This window comes from Carassius gibelio, chromosome A5 (assembly GCF_023724105.1).
Source record: "Carassius gibelio isolate Cgi1373 ecotype wild population from Czech Republic chromosome A5, carGib1.2-hapl.c, whole genome shotgun sequence".
Classification (NCBI taxonomy): Eukaryota; Metazoa; Chordata; class Actinopteri; order Cypriniformes; family Cyprinidae; genus Carassius; species Carassius gibelio.
Genome location: NC_068375.1, coordinates 26,237,463 through 26,258,706, shown reverse-complemented (window position 1 = coordinate 26,258,706; position 21,244 = coordinate 26,237,463). Strand labels below are relative to the sequence as shown.

The window sequence follows — 21,244 nt, the reverse complement described above, 5'->3', positions numbered from 1 at the left end:
AATCAGGAGGATTTCGCGCGAATGTGGAGAACTTGCAGAAGAATCGATGCTTGAGATTTGTTCTAAAAAAGACTTTAGCGTCATCTCGTGGCCAGATACTGCCAAGCATATTCGAAAAGCATTTAATGCATGGTGTTCAGGGCCCAGTTGCATACAATTTTAGATTAGTCTTAACAGTTAGTCATCTATTTTTTTTTCTTTAAGACTTTAAATTCGTTTACATAAAAATGTCGATTAGTCGAATTAGTTGAATCCAAATAATTAAATAAATACATAAATAGTTAAGCTAATGCAACTGGCCCCAGAAGTAGAATATAATAAGGTAAATCATTAGTATACTTTAACCAATGTTAAAGACTTCTTATTCATACAATAATATATATATATATTAATCTAAAAAAAAAAATATTAAGAAACTTCTATTATTATTGTAGTAAACCTCATAACTAACACATTATTATTAGAATATTATTTTTTGTATATTTACAATTTAACAGTGTCTTTAAAAGTGACAAATTTGTTACGTTTAACTTATGTGCACATGTGCACAATGTTTAGTTAGAGTATTGTGTACTAGTAATTATAAAGTCATATATTTATATTATCAGTACAGATGTCCTTTTATCTGACTGTGGATGTACAGTACATATGTGATGTTGTTATAATGCAGCATGATCACATTTGTGTTTTTATACTGATGTTCATTAATGTGCATTATGAATAAATGTGCCACAATGTAGACATATGACCTTTACTTCAGACCAAAAAATAATAATAAAAAATTAATAGGTGCATCATTATTTTTGTATTAAAAACTGCAACCATATTTAAGAGGTTCTTTGTATAAAGTTGAAATGTGACATGAACATTTTGAAATGCAATATGCAAATAAAACATCTTTATGCTGAGCTGTAACTACCACCATTGACATTGAGAGGAACTTGAGTTGTAGATTTGTAAAATGTAGCTGTATTTAAAACAACCAGGCTTAGAGAAAACATGTCTATTGCAGAACAAAAAAAAAATACAAGATAGATTTTGTTGTTGTTTCTGCATGGCTAAAATATTAAAGTATGTGATTTAGTACATCTGTTTAATGAGTTCACAAGGAAGACACACGAGCAGTTTTTACTGTGGAGATACAGGACTAATCATAAGTAACAGTATATAGTTTGCTGAAGACAAGAACAGACAAGCTCAGTGCAAGTCATTGAGTCAGCGCTGAATTATTGTCCTGTCTATTTTACACAGCATGTCTACTGAGGCAACATGTGCAGCCTTTTCACAATCAATGGGATTATTCAAGTTAACTTTCAAGATGCCTGAAATATCACAATTTGCTTTTGTATAAATCGGTTAATGGCTTTTTAAATAACATCGAATCCTAAAAATGAACAGCAGAAAACTGCACTCTATGATTTCCCCAGCAGGTGTCTCTATTAGGTACAATTTTGAATGTGATCACTCAGGACTGTGAGTGACTAACAGGTTTAATTGCACTAACGATATGACAATATTTATCTACTGGCTTATTTAATAGTACGGTCCACGTGTAGAATTTAACCGCAGTTAATTGTCTGACATAGGCTACACAAGCTGGAACTTGCACACAATACAAGCATAAATGTATAATGCTAAGTTATAATGCTACTACCGATAATAACAATTATTAGTATTTATTTGTGAATTATTATAGTGGAAAAGACCAGAAACTATTGGGACGTGACGAGAAGACAACTTGGATTAAAGTCATTGGTAACTGCATGTGTCCATCACTGACATCATAAGCCCCGCCCTCTTCAGTCATTTCCTGTCTAACACGAGATTCCGCCCGCGCGCTACCGTCATTCTCGTTGCATCAGCTGTCATTCATACCGCCAATTCAAACCGGATAACCATTGGAAATTCACAAACTCGAGGATTTATATCCGGAACGAGATTCAGAGCGATGTATTTGTCGGAATACACCGATTCGCCTGCGCTTTTTTGACATACAGAAGCCCCGGAGGAGTGGCGGTGGGACATCCTTCCAGCTCATCACTGTGACCCGGAGCTCCGAATGAATGAGCGATCAGTTTGAACCTTACTTCAAAACAAAGCACACCGATTGTTGAATTAAAGAGGCTCTAAAGATAATAGATAACTCTGTAGACGTGTTCGGAAGCTTATCTCGATGCACACGCATCCTGACTGAAAACAGGCGTCCGCTCACATCGCGTGCTCGGCTGGCTCACGCTCCTCATACACTCAGACTTCGCTTTAAACTGCTTTATCAACCATTAGTCTGGTGTTCAGTGAAATGCATGAGCGGGGATCGTTCGTCTCTCCGCTGCTCAGTGGTGTTTTCTGCCATTGCCGCCCGGAGGAGTATCAGGGCTCGGATCCGGGAGGTGGAGGTGGCCGGACTCTGGGCTCCACGCTGGCCGCCGCAACATCCCTCTCCGAGCACCGCCATGATGAGTCCTGCGACGCCCCGCATTACTGCCCGGTGTGCGGCGGACCCGAGCAGGAGCATCATCGGCTCAAGGTGCTTTTCCAGATCTTGGATGTCAACAGAGACGGGGGCATCTGTGTCAACGATCTGACCATCGGGCTGAAAAAGTTGGGAGTCCATCGCACTGAACATGAACTCATGGTGAGTTACTTTAACTCTACATTATCCAATACGATTGAGTTATAATATGATTAAGTTACAGGTCAGATCACACTGAAAGAGAGGACAGACTTAGGGAAAAATTAAGGCAACACATTTTGTTTAGAAATCACTATTTATTAAACCCCAGGAAAAAGTCATGTACTTCTAGGCTATTGGCTCCTTATTTTCACAGCTCTTGTGTGTGTGGGGGTCACTCACTAAACCAGCTGACTTCAGGGACATTTGCTTAACACAGTGACTCAAAGGACATCTGTACCTTTCCTTTCTCACCACTGTGTGAAGAGGATTGCTATTTTTCCTAGAAAGGATTACTGTTGTTTACAGTGTTTGATGTAGGCTTATGGCAAAAAAGAACTCCATTGTTGGGTGAACACTGGTATTGCATACACTGCATGATGGGTACCTTTTTCTATTTTAGGGCAGGTTTGTGGATTTCTGTCTACCCAAAATAAACATTTAAGGAGCCAAACTGAGTTTGAGTTCAGTCTTGTGTGTGTGTGTGTGTGTGTGTGTGTATGAATAAATATATATATATATATATATATATATGAGAAAAAGACAGAAAGAAAAAACATTATATTAAGCTAATGCAACTGGCCCCAGAAGTAGAAGCAATACTGAATACCCATATACAGCATGTTGTTTCTAATCGGAGTTCAGTATAATTTTCACTTTCATGTTTACTGGATATGAATCTAGCCTAGAATGCATCTGATCAAAGAAGAAGGAAATGCCTAACTAGAAATTGTCCCTTGAGAACATACACAGAAAACATAATTAATAAACATAAACAAAAAGTTGTTGTTGGGAAATTCACAGCATGGTAAAAAATTAAAGAACCTGCTTTGAGTGACTGTAATCTGTTAAAATGAAAGAGAAATTTGGGGAAGAGGTAAGGAAATGTTTCGCTTTTAGTTCTTCAGTGAACGCAGTATATGTTATAAAACTGTTTTATCAAAATTTGCCTGAAATTATTGTTGGAAAAGGAGCATCCTGCAAATCAGGGAATGGGATCTTGGATACTGAACGCCAATCACGAGATCTTCTGTCATTTATGATTTACCACCCCAGCAGTTCTCCCTCCCCCATCTCTCTCTCTCTCTCTCTCTCTCTCTCTCTCTCTCTCTCTCTCTCTCTCTCTATCTATCTCTGTGATGGGGGAAGGTGAGAGGTTTTTTCTTTTACAGGTAACGTAATGTTAATGCTTTCAGAATTAAACTGAGAAACTAAGTTTCAGAGATGGTTTACTCATTGTCTTATAAAGAGGACAGACATGTTCTGCATACCACACTACTGATAGTTTCATCTCCAGGTGTGTTTTTCTTTTTTTAAATACATTTCTTACTAGATTTACTTAAGGCAGGGGTCATCAAAATCTCAGTCCTGGAGGGCCGTTATCCGCCGTCTTAAGGTAAAACTTTTTTTTGGGGTCATGGCAGTCTTTTTTTTTATGCATCAAGAATTCCTTTGTTTTACTGGAAACAAAAGCACTTCGAACAAAACTTGAAGTTCCTCTATAGTGGACTAGCTGAGATTTGTTGGCACTGCCTAAATAGACCAGTAAATGTGTTATTACAAGTGAAATTTCGAGGAGGTCAAAGGAGTTTACTGCTTCATTCACAACCTCACACCGTGATGAATGGCATCTGCTGCTTCAGTTATGGAGGGCAAAAATACCTTACTGGCACTTTGATGATCAAGGGTGGATCACTCTTGTGGATTTGAGCTTGATTTGCACATTGGATTTGCAAATGCAATGAGAAGATAAATGCAAATGCAGTGCTAGCCTGGTGTACAGGACCTGCTCAGAGACTTCTGTTCAAAACCACTCAGAAATAGAGACTCAGGTCTTCATAATATTGTATGAATGAGTGTTTGGAGAAACGTTTTTAATCATAGGAGTTTTTACATGAATCTTTAATAGGTTAAATGGAGTAGCTCTTGTTGCCCAGTATATGTGGACACTTTTTCACTTTAATTTAGTCTTTTTTTTTCTTTTTCTTTTTACAATAATGTGTTAAACTCTTCTGACATTTGCTCTTAAACATCCAGTTAACTTCACTGGATGCTGGTTTACAGTAATCCTTTAACCAATTGACTTCATTGTGTTACAGACTGTGAATGAAGCTCATTTCCCAGATTTTCACAGTAACTTCCTTTAAATTCAAGCAGAATGATGTCAAACCTGCCACATATAGCTATCCAATTCCTCCCACATCAGAAATCATTCCCACAGTGGCTCATTACATTAGTCCGCTAGAAACCCTGCTAATTTCGAACATCAGTAGCTAATCCTCTCCATTTAGAGAAATATTGGGTTTATGTTCTGTTTAAATATGTAAATGCTTTCCCTTCTTGTGTTTTTTCTTTCTTTCTTTTTTTCTTATAAATGTAATATTTGTTTTATATTTTAAATTAAGAGCAGTAAAAGCAAGCAGCCAGACCTTTCATCATGTTTAGAAGGCTGGGTGAATAATTTAGGATCTCTCTATCGTCACATATTAATTAGATTAGGTGTACAGGGGCCCCTCTGGAGAACAGCTCGAACCACTACTATGATTGGGTAATTTTTATTTTTTTGGGACCCATGATGTGTACGTTTAAAGGAACATACTCTACATATTAGAGGAAGTTTAAAGGTGCCATAGAATGCAGTGATACAATATTTTAAGTTGTTCTCTGATGTCCCTGAGTGTGTATGTGAAGCTTTATCTCAAAATACCCCACAGGTAATTTTTTAAAGCTTGTTGAAATTGCCAAATTTAGGGTAAGAGCCGTAACACACTGTTTATGTGTATGTCCCCTTTAAATGAAAATGAGCTGGTGCTCCCGCCTCCCTTCTCAGAAGAGCTTCAAGAGCTCATGCTTGCGGGCATACCGCTGGTGTTACGGTTTAACTGGTGGTGACCGTGTTACTGAACTCCCATTGCTTTCAAATGCAATTTTTAACAACACATTCCTTTTGACGATCATTCTGATAGCACGTGAAGGCAGTATTAGTAAAAACAGGCAGAAACAATGGTAGTAGGGGTGTCCATGGTTAACGGGTTAACCGATTAACCGTTAAAAATTGCGTAACCGAGTGAAACATTTTGCTCGGTTAAGTGACGTCAATGGCGTGCATTGAATTTAGTTGTAATACATTTTTGCACCACTAGAGACCGCCTGAGCGCTCCCAGACATTTGTAATGTCCACAAGAAGAAGTCATTTTTCTAATATGAAGCGGGCAAAAAAAAGTACAGCGTTGGAGCACTTTAAAATTGAGAGTGACGGGGCAAAATGCAAGTATTGCAATACAGTGCTTAGATATACTTCAAGTACAACCTCGTTGTTGTAATCTCAACAGCCAACACCCGGGCATCATTAGGCCGGTCAGGAGCGAAAGCATCTCAGCTGCGTGGCGTGTCTGTTTTTAATTCGGCTCCCATGTTAACAGGTTAGAGCTTGCCGACTGCCTGCGTGAGACGCGCGGCTCGACGCGCGGCTAGACGCGTGCATGCTAGAAATAGAACTGACGCCTTGTTGGAAGCGTTTCCAGGCAAAATATAATAGGAAAATATGTTTATATGTCATTTTGTACACAAATACATATTAATTCATGACATTTTGATATTTGAAAGTCTATAGGTTGACATAAATTCAGATATAAATGTAATTTAAAAAAATAATTATCGATTTTCAAATATTGTACCTGTCAAACATGATCATAGTCATAGCCTTAGCGAGGCGGCCGCGGAGCCTGCTTGTTACCTTCGCCTAAACACGGAAAGTTACATAACCATTACTAGAGCCTGTTCCTTTATAACATAGCCAAAGGTCGGTGTATATTTGCTTTATACATTTTAGGCTTATTCTCAAATACAGATTGTGTTAGTGGGCGGGTTTATTAGGTAGTTTTAATAGGACAATTTGACCGGAGAGATTAAATTTTGTCGGACATTTCTTTTTTTTCTTTTTTTTGGCCAATGTCTGGAAATTACCGGACAACGGAAACCCTGGCGCACACTATGGTTAACCGATTATTAACCGCTAAGGGCCTCGGTTAACGGTTAATGAAAAACTTGAAAACGTGCAGCCCTAAATGGTAGCTTTAGCAACATTAGCCTTACAGAGAGCCAGGAATCTCTTTTGGAAAAGAAAATATAACCGCTTTCACACTGCGATTCCGGCAAATACACGGGTAAAGTGTTCCGGCAATTATTCCCGGGTCGCTAGATTTTGCACTTTCACACTACCAGTGATTACGCAGGATATGTGCATGCTTTTACACACAACCCGTAGAGGTCCCATAACGACACGTGACGAAAACGTCGAAAACGTAAGGCATGCATCATGCTGATGTGGAGAGACCAATTATGATTTTTTTAGGATTATAAAACAATGAGTGCGTGGATTTCTACCATTATAGGCTGTTTTTTTTTTCACACACTGCGTCCACACAACTGTGTTCAAACACCTTATAAAAGTGTTTTTTGCATTCTATTGCACCTTTAAAGATGAAAAATAAATTCATGATTTGTTGAGAAGACATAGGGTTATGTCCTTCAAATATTATATAAAACATATTGTAGCTTTTTGTACTTTAATCGTAGGGGTGTCACGATTTCGATTTTAAATCGAAATCGATCGAAATTAAGTCACAGTCTCGAACTTCGAATTAAAAAATGGAATCGTCGATGCGGCCACGCCCCCATGTTGTATGACGGCAAATCAATGACAAAAATAACCGAGCATTCAACTGATGCTGGCGCGCGCGCTATGGCTTCCGCGAGAGGAAAACTGAATCGGATGTGAAGAAACGGGAGCCCGCGAGCTCATTTCAAACTCTCGCGCCCGCGTGACATGTACTCTGCGCGCAATAAATGCCCTCGTGCGCGCATGCTCATTCCCCACATCCTCGCGCTTGATCATCTCACCTCTGCTCGCGCGAACAATTTTATTTTTGTCAGTCGTGGGGCGGGGCTTGCTGTTTTAGTTGTTATCTCAAATGTCATTGGTTATTCCCCTTTTCCTAAAGTCAGTATTCGACGCCTGATAGAAAATGATTAATAATTCACTTGACTTGACCCATGACTTCATCAGTGGACCAGATACATGCGAGTAATCATTTCTTTTGCTTGTTTAATTTAATTTTGTCTTTAATGTAATTTAATGCATTGTTTATAGAGTAGATCTTTTGTAGATACTTGATTAACTGGAATTCTTCTGATTGCTAGTGATTGCAGTCTTGTAATAAGAGATACACATATTTTACAGACTGTAATGATGCACACACACCACACACACACACACACACACACACATACTGTACATACATACATAATATATATATATATTATAAATAAATCTAAATGAATGACAGAAGTGTTTAACAAGTGATTTATCTTTAATCTTTTAAATAGATACATCGTAATATTTGAAGGTTAGTTTAGTCATTTTTTATTGTTTTTGTTTGTTTTGTTATGAACTTGAATGTCATCTTTTGTGACTGCACTTACAAAAGAGAAACTGGATGGCAGTTTATTTTAAGTTTTCAATTGACTAAAGATATAAGTTATTGTTACATTATGTTGTTAATAAAAGTTTTAAATTTGACAGTGTAATGTGGTACATTGCAAACAAAGGTCAGATATTATATTACATAAAAGTCTAGTTTGAAAAATGACAATCTGTGCTTTAAAGAGAATAAATGTAAAAATCGAGAATCGAATCGAACCGTGACCTTAGAATCGAAAATGCAATCGAATCGAGGATTTGGAGAATCGTGACACCCCTATTTAATCGTGTATCTTGCTTTATCTGGTTTGCTTTCAGATGTTACTTGTTAACCAAAGTTTTAAAAACTACAGTATGAGTTTCTTACAATATACAACAGACAAATGATGCATGACGTTGTAAATTATATCAGATGCATTTGCAAAGATGAAATGTAACCACAACAAGCTGATAAATGTGAGCAAAATTAGCTATATAGACCAAAATAATTTTTTGAACCAGGCTGTAAACATGTTTTTTTGCTGTAAAGTTGGACATTTTAACATAGCAATCTATGGCACTGACTCCCTTTTGCAGCCGGCCTCTAGTGACCAGTCGATGAATTACAGTTTAAGTCACTTCAGTATGGGCTTCACAGGAGAGAGCCGGTCGTCTCATAACCTGCAGCCCCCTCGGGTTACCTGTGGGTCGGGTTGGGGTGGGTAAAGAAATTGTCACTTTATTTGAGGGGTGGGTTGGGGTGGGTCATTAAAAACAAAATAAAAAATATCTATTTTCATATTGTATTAGGTTCTTTGATAAGATTACAATACGAAGGCTTATGTAGCAACGTAACATGCGTGATGTCCCCGATGTGCGGGTCGTCTCATAACCCGCGGACCGGGTTGGGGTGGATAAAGAAATGTTACTTTATTTCAAGCGAACACACACAACCTGATTCATATTCATGAATGCAGTAGCTCATTAATCCTTAGTGCATTTTATATTGTTCTTATTAGCAGAATTCATTTCATTATCTTATCAGTATTTTTGTTTTTACAAAAACACTGAATGACCAGAAAAGCAGCACCACCAGTCCCAAGTTAAGTTAAAATTACTAATATGCATTCAAACATGGTAATCAAGTTTTAATTCCTAAAGTTCTATCTTTAAATAATACTTGATCATACTATAATGCTTGAATGATTGATGTTAAGAGTGAACTTTCAGTTATTTAAAAAAAACTGTGCCATTTCACTAAAACTGAAACATTTCTTTATATTTATATATATATATATATATATATATAATCATACATTAAAAAATGTACTAGCCATTGGCGATTTAATTGCCAAGGTGTCCATAGAGGGTTGTCCTGATGATGACAGTAGATAAAAAAAACCAGAGGTCAGAGAAAACAAGTCAGCAGATTTTCCTCATTGCTGGGTGAGTTAGAAAAGGCTCCAAAAGATGGCTGTATTTTATCCTCTGATTGGCTGCCTGTGCATTGTCAGACAGGGGCAGCCAGTGTGGAGTGCTCTTATTGGCTGAGGCACAGCTGCAGTGAGGTTGCAGCTTTTTTCACTGCATCACTTTTTGCCGGCTATAGATGCAGCCAACCAGCAGCAGCTTGCAGGACGGGCCAAGAAATACTAGCACTTAAAACTTGAAACCCTAGAAATAGGTTTGTTTTGAGGATTTCAGCTTCTTCCAGTTAAGTTGTCTTTGTTCATGTTTTAGCTACTGTTCAGTGTGTAATGGGTGTGGAGTGAAGTTTTTTTCTGCATCTTTTTGCATGATTGTGCACTCCGCAAAGAACATGTTTTGGAAAAGTGTATTGGTGAATTTGTTTTGGAAAGATGCCGTAAGTTTGCAATGTTTTTGAGGTGATTTTGAGAGCGGGTTAATTGGAACTTTTCATTCGCTGCAATTTCAAAGTTTTGACTCCGTCACCGGGTTACTGTGGAAATGCTGTTGGATATGCCAGTAAGCTTTGGAAATTGTGTGGCAGTGTCCTCATCTGTCCTCATCCTCCTGGCCTGTCGGAGCAGTTTCTCTCTATATGCACTTTAAACAGCTGTAGATTTAAATTGATAGTTCTTGAGAAGACCAAGAAAAAACTCCCCACAGCTGGATGTTGTGATTTGATCAAGTACACAAACAGACTTGGAGCATCTTCACAAAGATGCTCAAGGAACTTTGGGCAACCCTTTTCCAGTGGTTTCTGGGAGTAACAGCGTGCGAATATGATACCGCAGGGCAACCAGATGCACTTAAGGAACAAAACTTAGAAAATGCTGCAAAAAAGGAAGGCCAGAGAGAACAAGGGACACAGGACGATTCAGACGGTCAAGAAAAGAGTGCAGTGTCCCCAAAGAAAACTACAGTGCTGGTTATGGTGGCGCCTCCTAAGGATCTTCAGCAGGTATAGCAGAGAGCATTGCTGCATCAAACATATCTGTTGAAAGGCTTTAAAGTTGCTTGTGTATTGATAGTTTTCCTTTTGGTTTCTGAGAGGAATATGATAACAACTAAACTGCTGCACTTTATTTCTAATTATGATTCTTGATCTAAATCTTTTCAAGCTATGAGTTATATTTCACATCTCCTCATTTGCATATGGAAAATGAGGGAAATGCTAATTTTTAAGTCAAATTGGCTTCACGTCATGTGATATTAGGTGTCTGAGAAAACATCCCCAATTGAATGAAATAATTTCTGATATTTTATATCTGCACATGATATGAACTCAAAAATGACCCAAATTTAATCATTAGGAGTCCGTATGGCAGTTAAAAAGGAGCGGGAAAAGTTCTGAAATCCAATTTGTTTGTGTTTTTATTATATTCACAAATTTAATAAAAATGGTAATAAAGCTGTCACTGGGCTGCCTGGTACACTGTCAAAAGGTACACTTTTTTTTTTGCTGTGAAACTGTGAATTATTGGTACCTTAAAGGTAATTTTAGTACATAAAATGCACATTGGAAAAGATACCACTCCAGTGACAGCTTGTGTCCTTTTGTTTTCTGAGTGTAATTATTTTAAAGGAGCTGACAAACAGCAGATAGTCAGCAATTCATTGGTGTGAATTTTTTTTCTTGACTTCAGCAAGTTAGAAATGTCCCACGCATGTGAATGTTGCTCTCTCTCCTTCCCCAAACGGTTGCTTCACATCTTTAATGGGTTGTAGTCTTCACTGCTCTTTAAAGATTATTATATCATGGTCAGGCCCCATGTCAGACACCAGGTCAGACTCGTTAGGGGAAGATCACATGCCAGTGACAGGATTAGATCCCATTACATTGTGAATGATCAGATTCAGGTATCTATCTCTATAATACAGTACCAATCAAAAGTTTGGACACTTTCCCATTCGTGTGTCCATACATTTGACTGGTACTACATATAGAATACAGTATACTGTATACATAAACAGAGTATATAAACATATACACATTTTTTGCAGTGATCACTCAAATGTGTTGATCAAACACTTAAAATGACGTGACAAAGATATTTAATGGAGGCAGGGCATCTAAAAATTAAACAATAAATTTTACTATCCAAAATGAGTCTGACATTAGTACACTGAACAATAAAGTTGAAGTTTATTCAACTTTAATTAAATTCCATTCCATTCAACTTTATTCCGTTGATGTTTATCTGACTTTGGAACATTCATTCACGGATTTGTGCTATACTGTCTTCACACACAGACGAAATTTACTAGAGAAGTGGGACAATAATATAGGGGAACGCAGGGCACAAAGTAATGGAGGGTTAGTTTTGACACTCAATTATTTTACCATGGTGAAATTTTAATTCTGGCTTAAGTACATTTTTCATTTCAGTCTTTATTTAAAATGAGGCAAATCCGCTTTTATTCTAATCTCCAATATGTTGTTTATTATTTGTAACACTGCATTCCGGGCAGGATTGGACACCAAAATCACGGGAGTGGGCAATAATGGTCAGAAATTCAGTGGGAGCGGGATTAAGGAAACAGTCCATCGCAGCGCTCTAATAGAAAAACGCACTGACGACTAGAAAGTAAAAGCCGAATTCCCGACATTTTGGGCGATTCAGAAATCCCGACCAGATGCATTTTTATGGGTCCAGAAAGAGGACATGTCCAGAAAAAGAGGAGATATGGTCACTCTAAAGTCACGGCAATGTACAACACGAAGTACCTCACACAAAAAACACTTAACATTACCCGTAAATGTGCATAGCTAATGTAAATTTGCAACTAATGCAAGCTTCTATGCATAGGCCATGAATTGGTGGCGAAATAACAGATTAGCGGACCAGAAGGAATAATATACATTTTTCTCCAGAAAACTTCAAGCACTTTCAAGGACCTGCATCAATGTGTGTTTAATTTCAAAAACTTTCCAGGGCCTTGAATTTATTTATTTATATAGCAATGTGTAACATTTTAGCGGATTCAAGATTTATTCACTTAATTGATTATTGATTTTTCTAGATTCTAGAGTATCTTTTGCTGCTGAATTAGGTATCAGATTGGCTCGGTTCTGAAAAAATGGTATCGTTGCATCCCTAATCCAGATTCAGTGAGAAGACAAGGGCTCTCTTAACCTGTTTTACACTTGCAGGGCCATTTGAGACTTGGCTGGAAGCTTGTGATCTTGACATTTTGAAATGATGCACAACTTTCTATCAGGCATGTTGCTCAACACTGAAGAATTGACTTCTGATTCTGAATGACTTCGGCTTACATTTAATCAAAGCTATTTCTGTTGAATGATTGTTAGTGAATGGATTCATTATATTATCAGTATAAATCAATCGATAATATTTTTTCCTATATTTCTATATGAAAATACTTAATAAATGAAACTTTTTTTTTTTTTTAATTTAAAATGCTTTTTGTTAACATGGCTTCTTGGTGGAAGATTTAATGAGCACAGAGGCCATAAAAAATAACTTTATTTATGAATTATATTGGTTTAATATAACTGTCAAAGCAACATCAGCCAGGAATCACTCTATGGGTCCAATTTGCTATCAAATGTAAAACACGTTCACTTTGTTTTTGTCCTTCTAAAATACTTCAGGTTAATGATTCATTCATCTTCTCCATCCCTTTCCATTGCCTTCAATTATATACTGCTCAATGGTTCAGACAGCTTGTTCCCTAAAGCTCATATAAAGCTGATGCTCATGAGGATGTTCAGCACGGTCCTTTCAATACTCTCCTCAGCAAACAAAGGCCATATGTCTGTCCCTAGTGACCCATTAGCTCAACAGCAGCAGCTCACTGACCCCAAGAATGACCTGGCTTGATTCTGTCTTGAGGTTTTGACGTTGATTCCTGCATGTATGCGTTTCAGAAAATCGTCAAGGCTGGAGACAAAGACTTGGATGGTCAGTTGGACTTTGAGGAGTTTGTGCACTACCTGAGGGACCATGAGAAGAAACTGAGGCTGGTCTTCAAGAGCCTTGACAAAAAGAACGATGGTAAGAATGATTGGGTTTTGGTGAATTATTATGGGTGTTGTCTTGAATTGCAAAACAATCCAATTCACAGAAAGACATGCATGTATCATGCCGCATCAGGAATTTTGCAAACAGAAGATTGCATAAGCAGTGTTCTCATGTGTTTAGATCTGAGCTTCCCAACCTTTTTAACTATAAGGCCACCCAATGTGACTTGTCCAGTAGTTCCTGATTTACTAAAATATATATATATATATATATATATATATATATATATATATATATATATATATATATAAAATATTTTAATTTGCATGACTTTTCCAGTTTTAGCATTTAGATTTTTGTTGTTGTTGTGTCTTGTTTAGATACTTATTGTATCTTATTTTAATGCTTATTTTGTCTTCTTTTAAATCACTCAGTCATATCAAGGCCACCTTGGACGCTTGCTGAGGCTCTCTGGTTGAGAACCGCTGGTTTAGATGTTAAAATCATGTTTCCTTCTAAATCTGCAGGTCACATAGATTCACAGGAGATCATGCAGTCTCTAAGAGACCTTGGGGTTCATATATCTGAGGAACAGGCTGAAAAGATCCTCAAGAGGTAGGTTGTTTTATTGATTGTATATATCCACCCCACTCCATTCTCTTTAGCCTAGACCTGACTGATCTGTATAGTGTTGAGCTGACTGGAAACCCTGACCTCATAACAACACGTCTCCTGGGTCTTATTTTTCTGCGTGTTTCTTTGACCAGTCAATACCAAAGAGTTTTTTCGAGCTCATTTTCGATCTCCTTAAAGAAATCTGAATCCCATGTTCAAATGAATTGCAGCACATACAATAAACAAATTTTTAATTTTCTGTCTGTTTGTATGTGGGTTTGGTCGTACGCTGTCTCTTTCTGTTTCTTTATCAATCTCTCCTTCTTGTGATCCCACCCCCACTCTCTCTCTCTGCTCATCTTATCAGAATAAGGAGGGGTCAAATATGTGCCCCTATAAAGTAGTAAGTAGTGGTCTTCTCCCTGCATGTTTGCTTTGCTCTGTATTTTCATTTCATCTGCTGTTTCATCTGTGCTGTTTTCATTTAGCAGTTTTGAGGTAATATTTTTTCTCAGAAGATATTTTGTCTGATGTTGATGATGTTTTGGAAATATTAAGCTAGCTAATGATGCATATATTTTATTTCACCGAAGAAAGTTTTCTTAAAATTAATAAAGGAGAATTCTGAAATGTGAAGGTCAGAAATGATCTGATACGCTGAAACCAGAGACAGTTTCGCTTGAGAATAATTATTACTTTCTAGCTGCTTGACTGTACATCATTAATAACAGTTTCTTATATAGGTGCTGCTTACATAAAAAAACAACCACGAAAAAGAGGCTGCTACCCAGAGCCAAAGAAGTTCCTGACATATTTTGCTCTCTTTTTGTCTTTTTATTTTAACAGTATGGATAAAAACGGTACAATGACGATTGACTGGAACGAATGGAGAGATTACCACCTGCTTCATCCTGCTGACAACATTCCTGAAATCATCCTCCACTGGAAACACTCGACGGTAAAAGAAAACCACACCATCCTGCCACATGCATTACAAAGTTTCCAGCTTTGTTTGAGCACCAGCTGTCTCTCCTTTTAGGAGGTTATGGTGTTTTTTATAGTCTCTTTATCTGTTTAAATTGCCTACACATGCATCACTGACATTGAGCACATTGAGCACACACCGGTGATGTTCTGCCACTTTAGTCATCCAGTCCTACTAAGCCCTGCTCATTTGTTTCCTCACACTTGAAATACTCCTGAATGGGACAAATGGGGTCATTGTGATCCAGTCTGATCCTGTTAAACAGATCAACAGTGTTCTGACGTCACTGACTTGCCCTTTTTGACCCGGGAGAGGTAGATGTGTCCACCTCATGGATTACAATTGTACAGAGGTGAACAGATAACTTAATAATTATTTACACATATTACAGAAGGGTAATTTGGTTGAAAAAAATGAAAGGCAGGTATTTCTTTCATGATGTTATTATAATCATAATTCATTTTTAGATGATCAAAAAAAAAATTATATAGCTACCCAGAACCAGTGAAAATCAATCGAGTATCATATTTAAGCTGGATGATATAAAAATGACTGAGCAAAATGTATAAATAAAAATATTTACCTCTCATCTTTTCATATGCACTTTTTATGTAATATCAACGCAAGAATAATTTTTCTAGCACTAATGATGGATCATCTTACGAGTTGATTGTCCATTCGTTATGTTCACTTGTGCATGTAATCTCAATCCGCATGATGTCATTTCCTCTGTGCAGATATTTGATGTTGGGGAAAGTTTGATGGTCCCTGATGAGTTTACGGCAGAGGAAAAGAAAACGGGGATGTGGTGGCGACACCTGGTAGCAGGAGGGGGAGCAGGTGTTGTGTCCCGTACCTGCACCGCACCCCTGGACCGCCTCAAGGTCCTCATGCAGGTATGAGACCCACCGACACCACCTGTAGAGAACTCATGAATAATACTTATTTAAGTTTGGAAAACATACATTTTTATATTATGTTAGGGTTTACATATATCAATTTGGATATATTTTATACATTTATGTTTATGTAGATATTATGTGTGATATTATTTTAACTGTGAAATATTACAATTTAAAATAACTTTTTTTTAAAAGATGTATTTAATTCCCGTGATAGCAAAGCTGAATTTTTCACAGCCATAGCGGTCACATGATCCTTCCGAAATCATTTTAGTATACTGATTTGGTGCTCAAGTAACATTTCTTATTATTATCAACAAAAAAAAAGTATTCTAATCTGAATAGAAAGTTAAAAAGAATAGCATTGATTATGGTTAGAGTATTTTTAATAACATTCTAGATGCCTTTACTGTCCTTTTATTGTGTCCCAGTCATAGCATTTGTTTCATAAGAACCTTAAAGCTTACTGTACCTGGAGTAAACTTACGTTAAAATGCTTAAATGAAACTATTTACTGGCAAACTGAGATGTTTTACCACTGGAATGGTGTTGGCAGGTTCATGCATCACACAGAAACAACATGGGTTTCGCCGGAGGATTCACACACATGATCCGTGAGGGTGGACTTCGGTCGCTGTGGCGAGGGAACGGTATCAACGTTTTGAAGATTGCACCCGAGACTGCTATCAAGTTCATGGCGTATGAGCAGGTAGATATACATATATAACAGTTATTGGACAGCTGTAACAAAACTGGATAACTTATGAAATCCTGGATATTTAAAATGATACAATGTTAATACATTTACCCACAATGTTTAAATAAAAGTTGTGTTTTTGCTTCTTTGTTGTTCTTTTTTTTTTGTGATCAAATAAACTTTTTTTTAGTGAACATTGTGTGGTTTAACCTTTGCAGGGAGGGGGGAAACCCCACCTTTTTCTCTTTGCTGTTTTATCTGTGACCTCTAAAGCTCATTGGCCCTTTGCTTCAGATTAAGCGGCTGATTGGCAGTAATCAGGAGACGCTGGGGATCCTGGAGAGACTGGTGGCTGGGTCTCTAGCAGGAGCTATAGCTCAGAGCAGCATCTACCCCATGGAGGTGAGAACATAAACCAGCATTTCAAAATATCGTTTGAGTACTGCTTAGAGAAAACAAAAGCTTTCTGTTTCTGTCATTGCAATAATAATCATCAATCATAAGCCATGATTAGACCTCCCATGCACTCTCTGAATCATGTTCTGTAATGTGCAATTTTTAAAAGTGATGTTTCCCATTGTTTTTTTAATTACTAGCTGCTATCCCGAACTGAAATGTAATCAAGCTAATATTGGCTTTCTACACCAAAGAAAGATCTCTTGGAGCTTAAACAAAGCTTTTGTGTGTTTAAGGTTATAAAAACTCGTCTTGCCCTGGGAAGGACGGGTCAGTACTCTGGGATCACGCACTGTGCTAAACATATATTTAAGAAGGAGGGACTGAGAGCCTTCTATAAAGGTTATATTCCCAACATGCTGGGAATCATCCCTTATGCAGGAATAGACCTGGCTGTTTATGAGGTAAGTTTGCTTTACAAAAGGAAAACAATAGGACTATATATTTGTCAGGCTACATCTGTGGCGACTAACTGGAATAAAGTATTTTAAGTTAAGCTAAAAATGTATTTAGTTAGTACTATAATTACTTAAACAGAAAGAGAAATAAAAATGAGTTAAAGCAGAATAGAAATAAAAACTAATAATAATTAACAAAGTACTATAATGGTCTATAAATAATTCTAAAACAACTCTGCTGCTTGCTTTTATTTCAGTTTTCTACATCTTGAATATTTTATGATTAATAGTTATATTATTTTATAGGTACTATAATGTAACTCATGTCTCTCTTATTTTCATGTGTAGACATTAAAAAACTGGTGGCTCCAGAGGTTTGCTACAGACAGTGCTGATCCAGGTGTGTTTGTGCTGCTAGCCTGTGGAACAATGTCTAGTACCTGTGGACAGTTAGCAAGCTACCCTTTAGCCTTAGTGAGGACACGGATGCAGGCTCAGGGTAAGTCTTTAAAGTCTTTGAATTTGAATTTGAATGTCTAATTCTGTTGAATAGCATATGGTTTGATTCACTATTCATGGTTTTAGTGAACTATTATTGTTTCTCTATCACAGTCCAATTGACTTTTTGCTCTTTGTTCTTGCTCTCCATCGGTTTGCAGCTTCTCAGGAAGGCAGTCCTCAGATGACCATGACTGGTCTCTTCAGACACATCGTGAGGACAGAGGGCGCTATTGGACTCTATAGAGGCTTGGCGCCCAACTTCATGAAGGTCATTCCTGCTGTTAGCATCAGCTACGTGGTGTATGAGAACCTAAAGATCACTCTTGGCGTTCAGTCCCGGTGAGGGGAACCCGAAGACTGTTAAGATCCTAAAAGGCTTTTGTATTTCCTCGCAACTTTTCTTTTGAACTACTGAAAGACATCGTCCAAGAGAGCAGTTTTGCACTCGGAGAACTGGAGCAAGAGCTATGCGTCAAAGAGGTTTGACTTTATTTGGTGAATGGAAGAGTACCTGGAATATATGAGACCACGTGCATAGAAAAACTTTCAGATCAATACCTCGGCATAAAATGCAATCCTAGCTGTAAGTAAAATGTGAGCATCTCAAAATGGCATCAGTATTGGATCTAGACACTCGCTTATTCCACTCCTGTGTTTGCTATATTATAGTAGGGACCAAGAATGTGAAAGACATTTTGATCAACTGCTTTATGGAAAGGACACAGCATCCACTGATTTATCATTTAAAGTGCACAACTGGAATTGAATTCACTAAAGGCTTTGGTAAAGACCATGCTAAAAATCCTGGTGTGATCTCTTCAGATGACTGAATCATCGTTCCACTGGATGGCAGTGTTCAGACGCCCACAAACTTGCATTTCATTCAAATAATTTTACTCATTTACTTTACTCCCTCATGCTATTACATTAATTGGCGTGCCAGTTTTCGCATCTTGAAAAGTATAGTATAACAAGGGAAATATTTGAAATATGTCTTACACATCAAATGGTCCAAGTGATATGTTGAGGATTTTTTTTTTTATGTTGTTTTATTATTTATTTTTGATTTATGGTTACTATTAAAAATTTGAGCACGCTATATATGTGCACTCACTCCCCATGATGACTGGCAGCTAATCCAGCGTTATAAAACAAAGAAAGAAAGTGTTTTAAAACTCTGGGGTCAGTTGGAGAGGAAATCCAGATGTGGATCAAGTGTGAAATGACCTGGGTGTGAGAATTCAGCACCAGCTGAAATGTAGCGGGTAGAGTTCTGTGTCTAAACAGACATTGTCCGTCCGCTCTGAAGTTGAAGGCAATGCTACAAATGGATTTGTTTTTACATTCAAACAATTCTTGTTCATTCATTCATGAATGATCTGCATGACTGTAGTGTAAATACAGTTTCTTACCAGTATTAGTTTGCAAGGATTTCATACATGACTATAACACTCTGATTTAAACTCTCTCTAGTCGAGGAACATATTTAAGCACTTTATTTTAATAAAATTAAACCAGACTTGAATTTTAGGAGGGTTTCCAATGGAATGATAGTATTCAGTAATTGTAGTGGCTGTGATTTTAAGTAGATATTATTTTTCAGCATTTGTGTTTAATGTTCGTATTAGGTTGGGGGACCGTTTTTGTAAAGGAAACACTAAAGTTTAGGTTAGGATCTCTTTTGAAAAAAATCTAATGTAGTTGACTCGACTCTGCAGCAGTAGGCAAGTATCTTGTTTATTTGCATATGAAATATTTCAGGATTAGCACCCTGATGTGCATTTTGACTGACAAGGAAAAAAATAAGTTGCACTTACAGCTATTGCATGTTAAGTGCAAAAACCCACCAGTTCAATGGCTTGTCGCCCTTTGTAATTCTACAAGACCATAGTGTTAATATAGTTGCCTTATTTATGAATAAAATAATGCTGCTTTTCGACTACTTGGGGAAGCGTAAGGAGATGGCGTTAGTGTCAGACTGAAATCTTTCTCTAGTGATTTGATTCTCAGGTCTCAGATACTCCTGAGACTCTTCTCTATTGAGATAGGTTTCTAAGTTGTATGCAGAGTTTGTGAAAGCTTAGGATCAGTTTGCCTTTCTCAAGCCTCTTAAGCAGAAAATAAATGACTTGGGTCAGTGAAAAACAGCAAACACCCTTCTGTGTCCTAATGGTGGTTGAATGGAAGTCCGCTGTGGCCCGATTCCCTTTGAATCAGTTCAGTCTTTGTAATGCATGTATGTGTGTCTCGTCTGAAAATGCACAAATTGCACTGCAGAGACATTACAGGGCTTTAAAAACTGTATTGCCTGCCTCATAATGGATGCAGCTTGTGTTTTGTTTGTTTTGCATTTTGCACCTTTTTTCAGTTTCTCACAGGAGAAATCTTTGGACTCCTCTGGACTTGTGAGCTCGACCCATTTGTGTGGTTGTCCTGAGACTAAAGGCTTTAGATTTGTATGTGTTTGTGGCGTTCAGCACAATCGAGGAATGCCGTCCTTTGAGACTGCCTGCAATCTATTGCCTTACGGTTCAGCTGGAAGTTAGTGAGTGTAAATGCACCACGTTCACTACATGTATATCAATATGTACTGTTGCTGGGGTCCCCCGAGTATCATAAACATACACGCTAATCAAATATCCAGATATTTGTACTGCAAAACATATCTAGATGTGATGACACATCTGTGAAGTTTAATTGATGCAGAGATGTGCAAATCAATGCAAATCCATGTTTACTGGACAAAAATGGAAATAACAAACGATGTCTTCTTAAATGCAGAAATTGAATGTAAAGCGAAAATATTTATGTTTGTAAAATAACTGTTAAATAAAGTTATTCTTCATTATGTTCATGGAAGTTGGGTCTCTAGTTTTTTTTTTTTGTTTTTTTTACTATCCCAGGTCACAAATATTTAACTATTCAAATAATGTTTTGGTCAGTCTAACATTTTTTTTTTCATGTGTCTATTAAAAATGTCAACTAATTATTTTGTTTTCCCTTCAAGAAAGTGTTTATTTAAAAGAAACTACTGATTACATGTTCAAATAATTGGTATTTATGACTAAAAAAAATCTATATATACATTATACACACACAAAGAAAAAC

At 37.3% G+C, this 21,244-nt stretch overlaps 1 protein-coding gene across 4 annotated transcripts; it reads left to right on the top strand.

The window, feature by feature from the left end:
- Positions 1–1,799: 1,799 nt before the first annotated feature.
- LOC128007286 (calcium-binding mitochondrial carrier protein SCaMC-2-B) lies at positions 1,800–20,988 on the top strand. Of its 4 annotated transcripts, XM_052592799.1 has the most exons (11): positions 1,800–2,635; positions 13,489–13,615; positions 14,110–14,197; positions 14,565–14,600; positions 15,044–15,155; positions 15,920–16,078; positions 16,641–16,793; positions 17,076–17,183; positions 17,474–17,641; positions 17,984–18,134; positions 18,295–20,988. In XM_052592799.1, the coding sequence occupies exons 1-11, from the start codon at positions 2,300–2,302 to the stop codon at positions 18,477–18,479; spliced, it is 1,623 nt and encodes a 540-aa protein (XP_052448759.1). In that variant the 5' UTR covers positions 1,800–2,299; the 3' UTR covers positions 18,480–20,988. The 4 variants fall into 4 exon arrangements, with proteins under 4 accessions (XP_052448759.1, XP_052448756.1, XP_052448757.1 ...); XM_052592796.1 differs by lacking the exon at positions 14,565–14,600 and having other exon boundaries at positions 1,801–2,635; XM_052592797.1 differs by lacking the exons at positions 1,800–2,635; positions 14,565–14,600 and adding an exon at positions 10,033–10,557.
- The last annotated feature ends 256 nt before the right edge of the window (positions 20,989–21,244 follow it).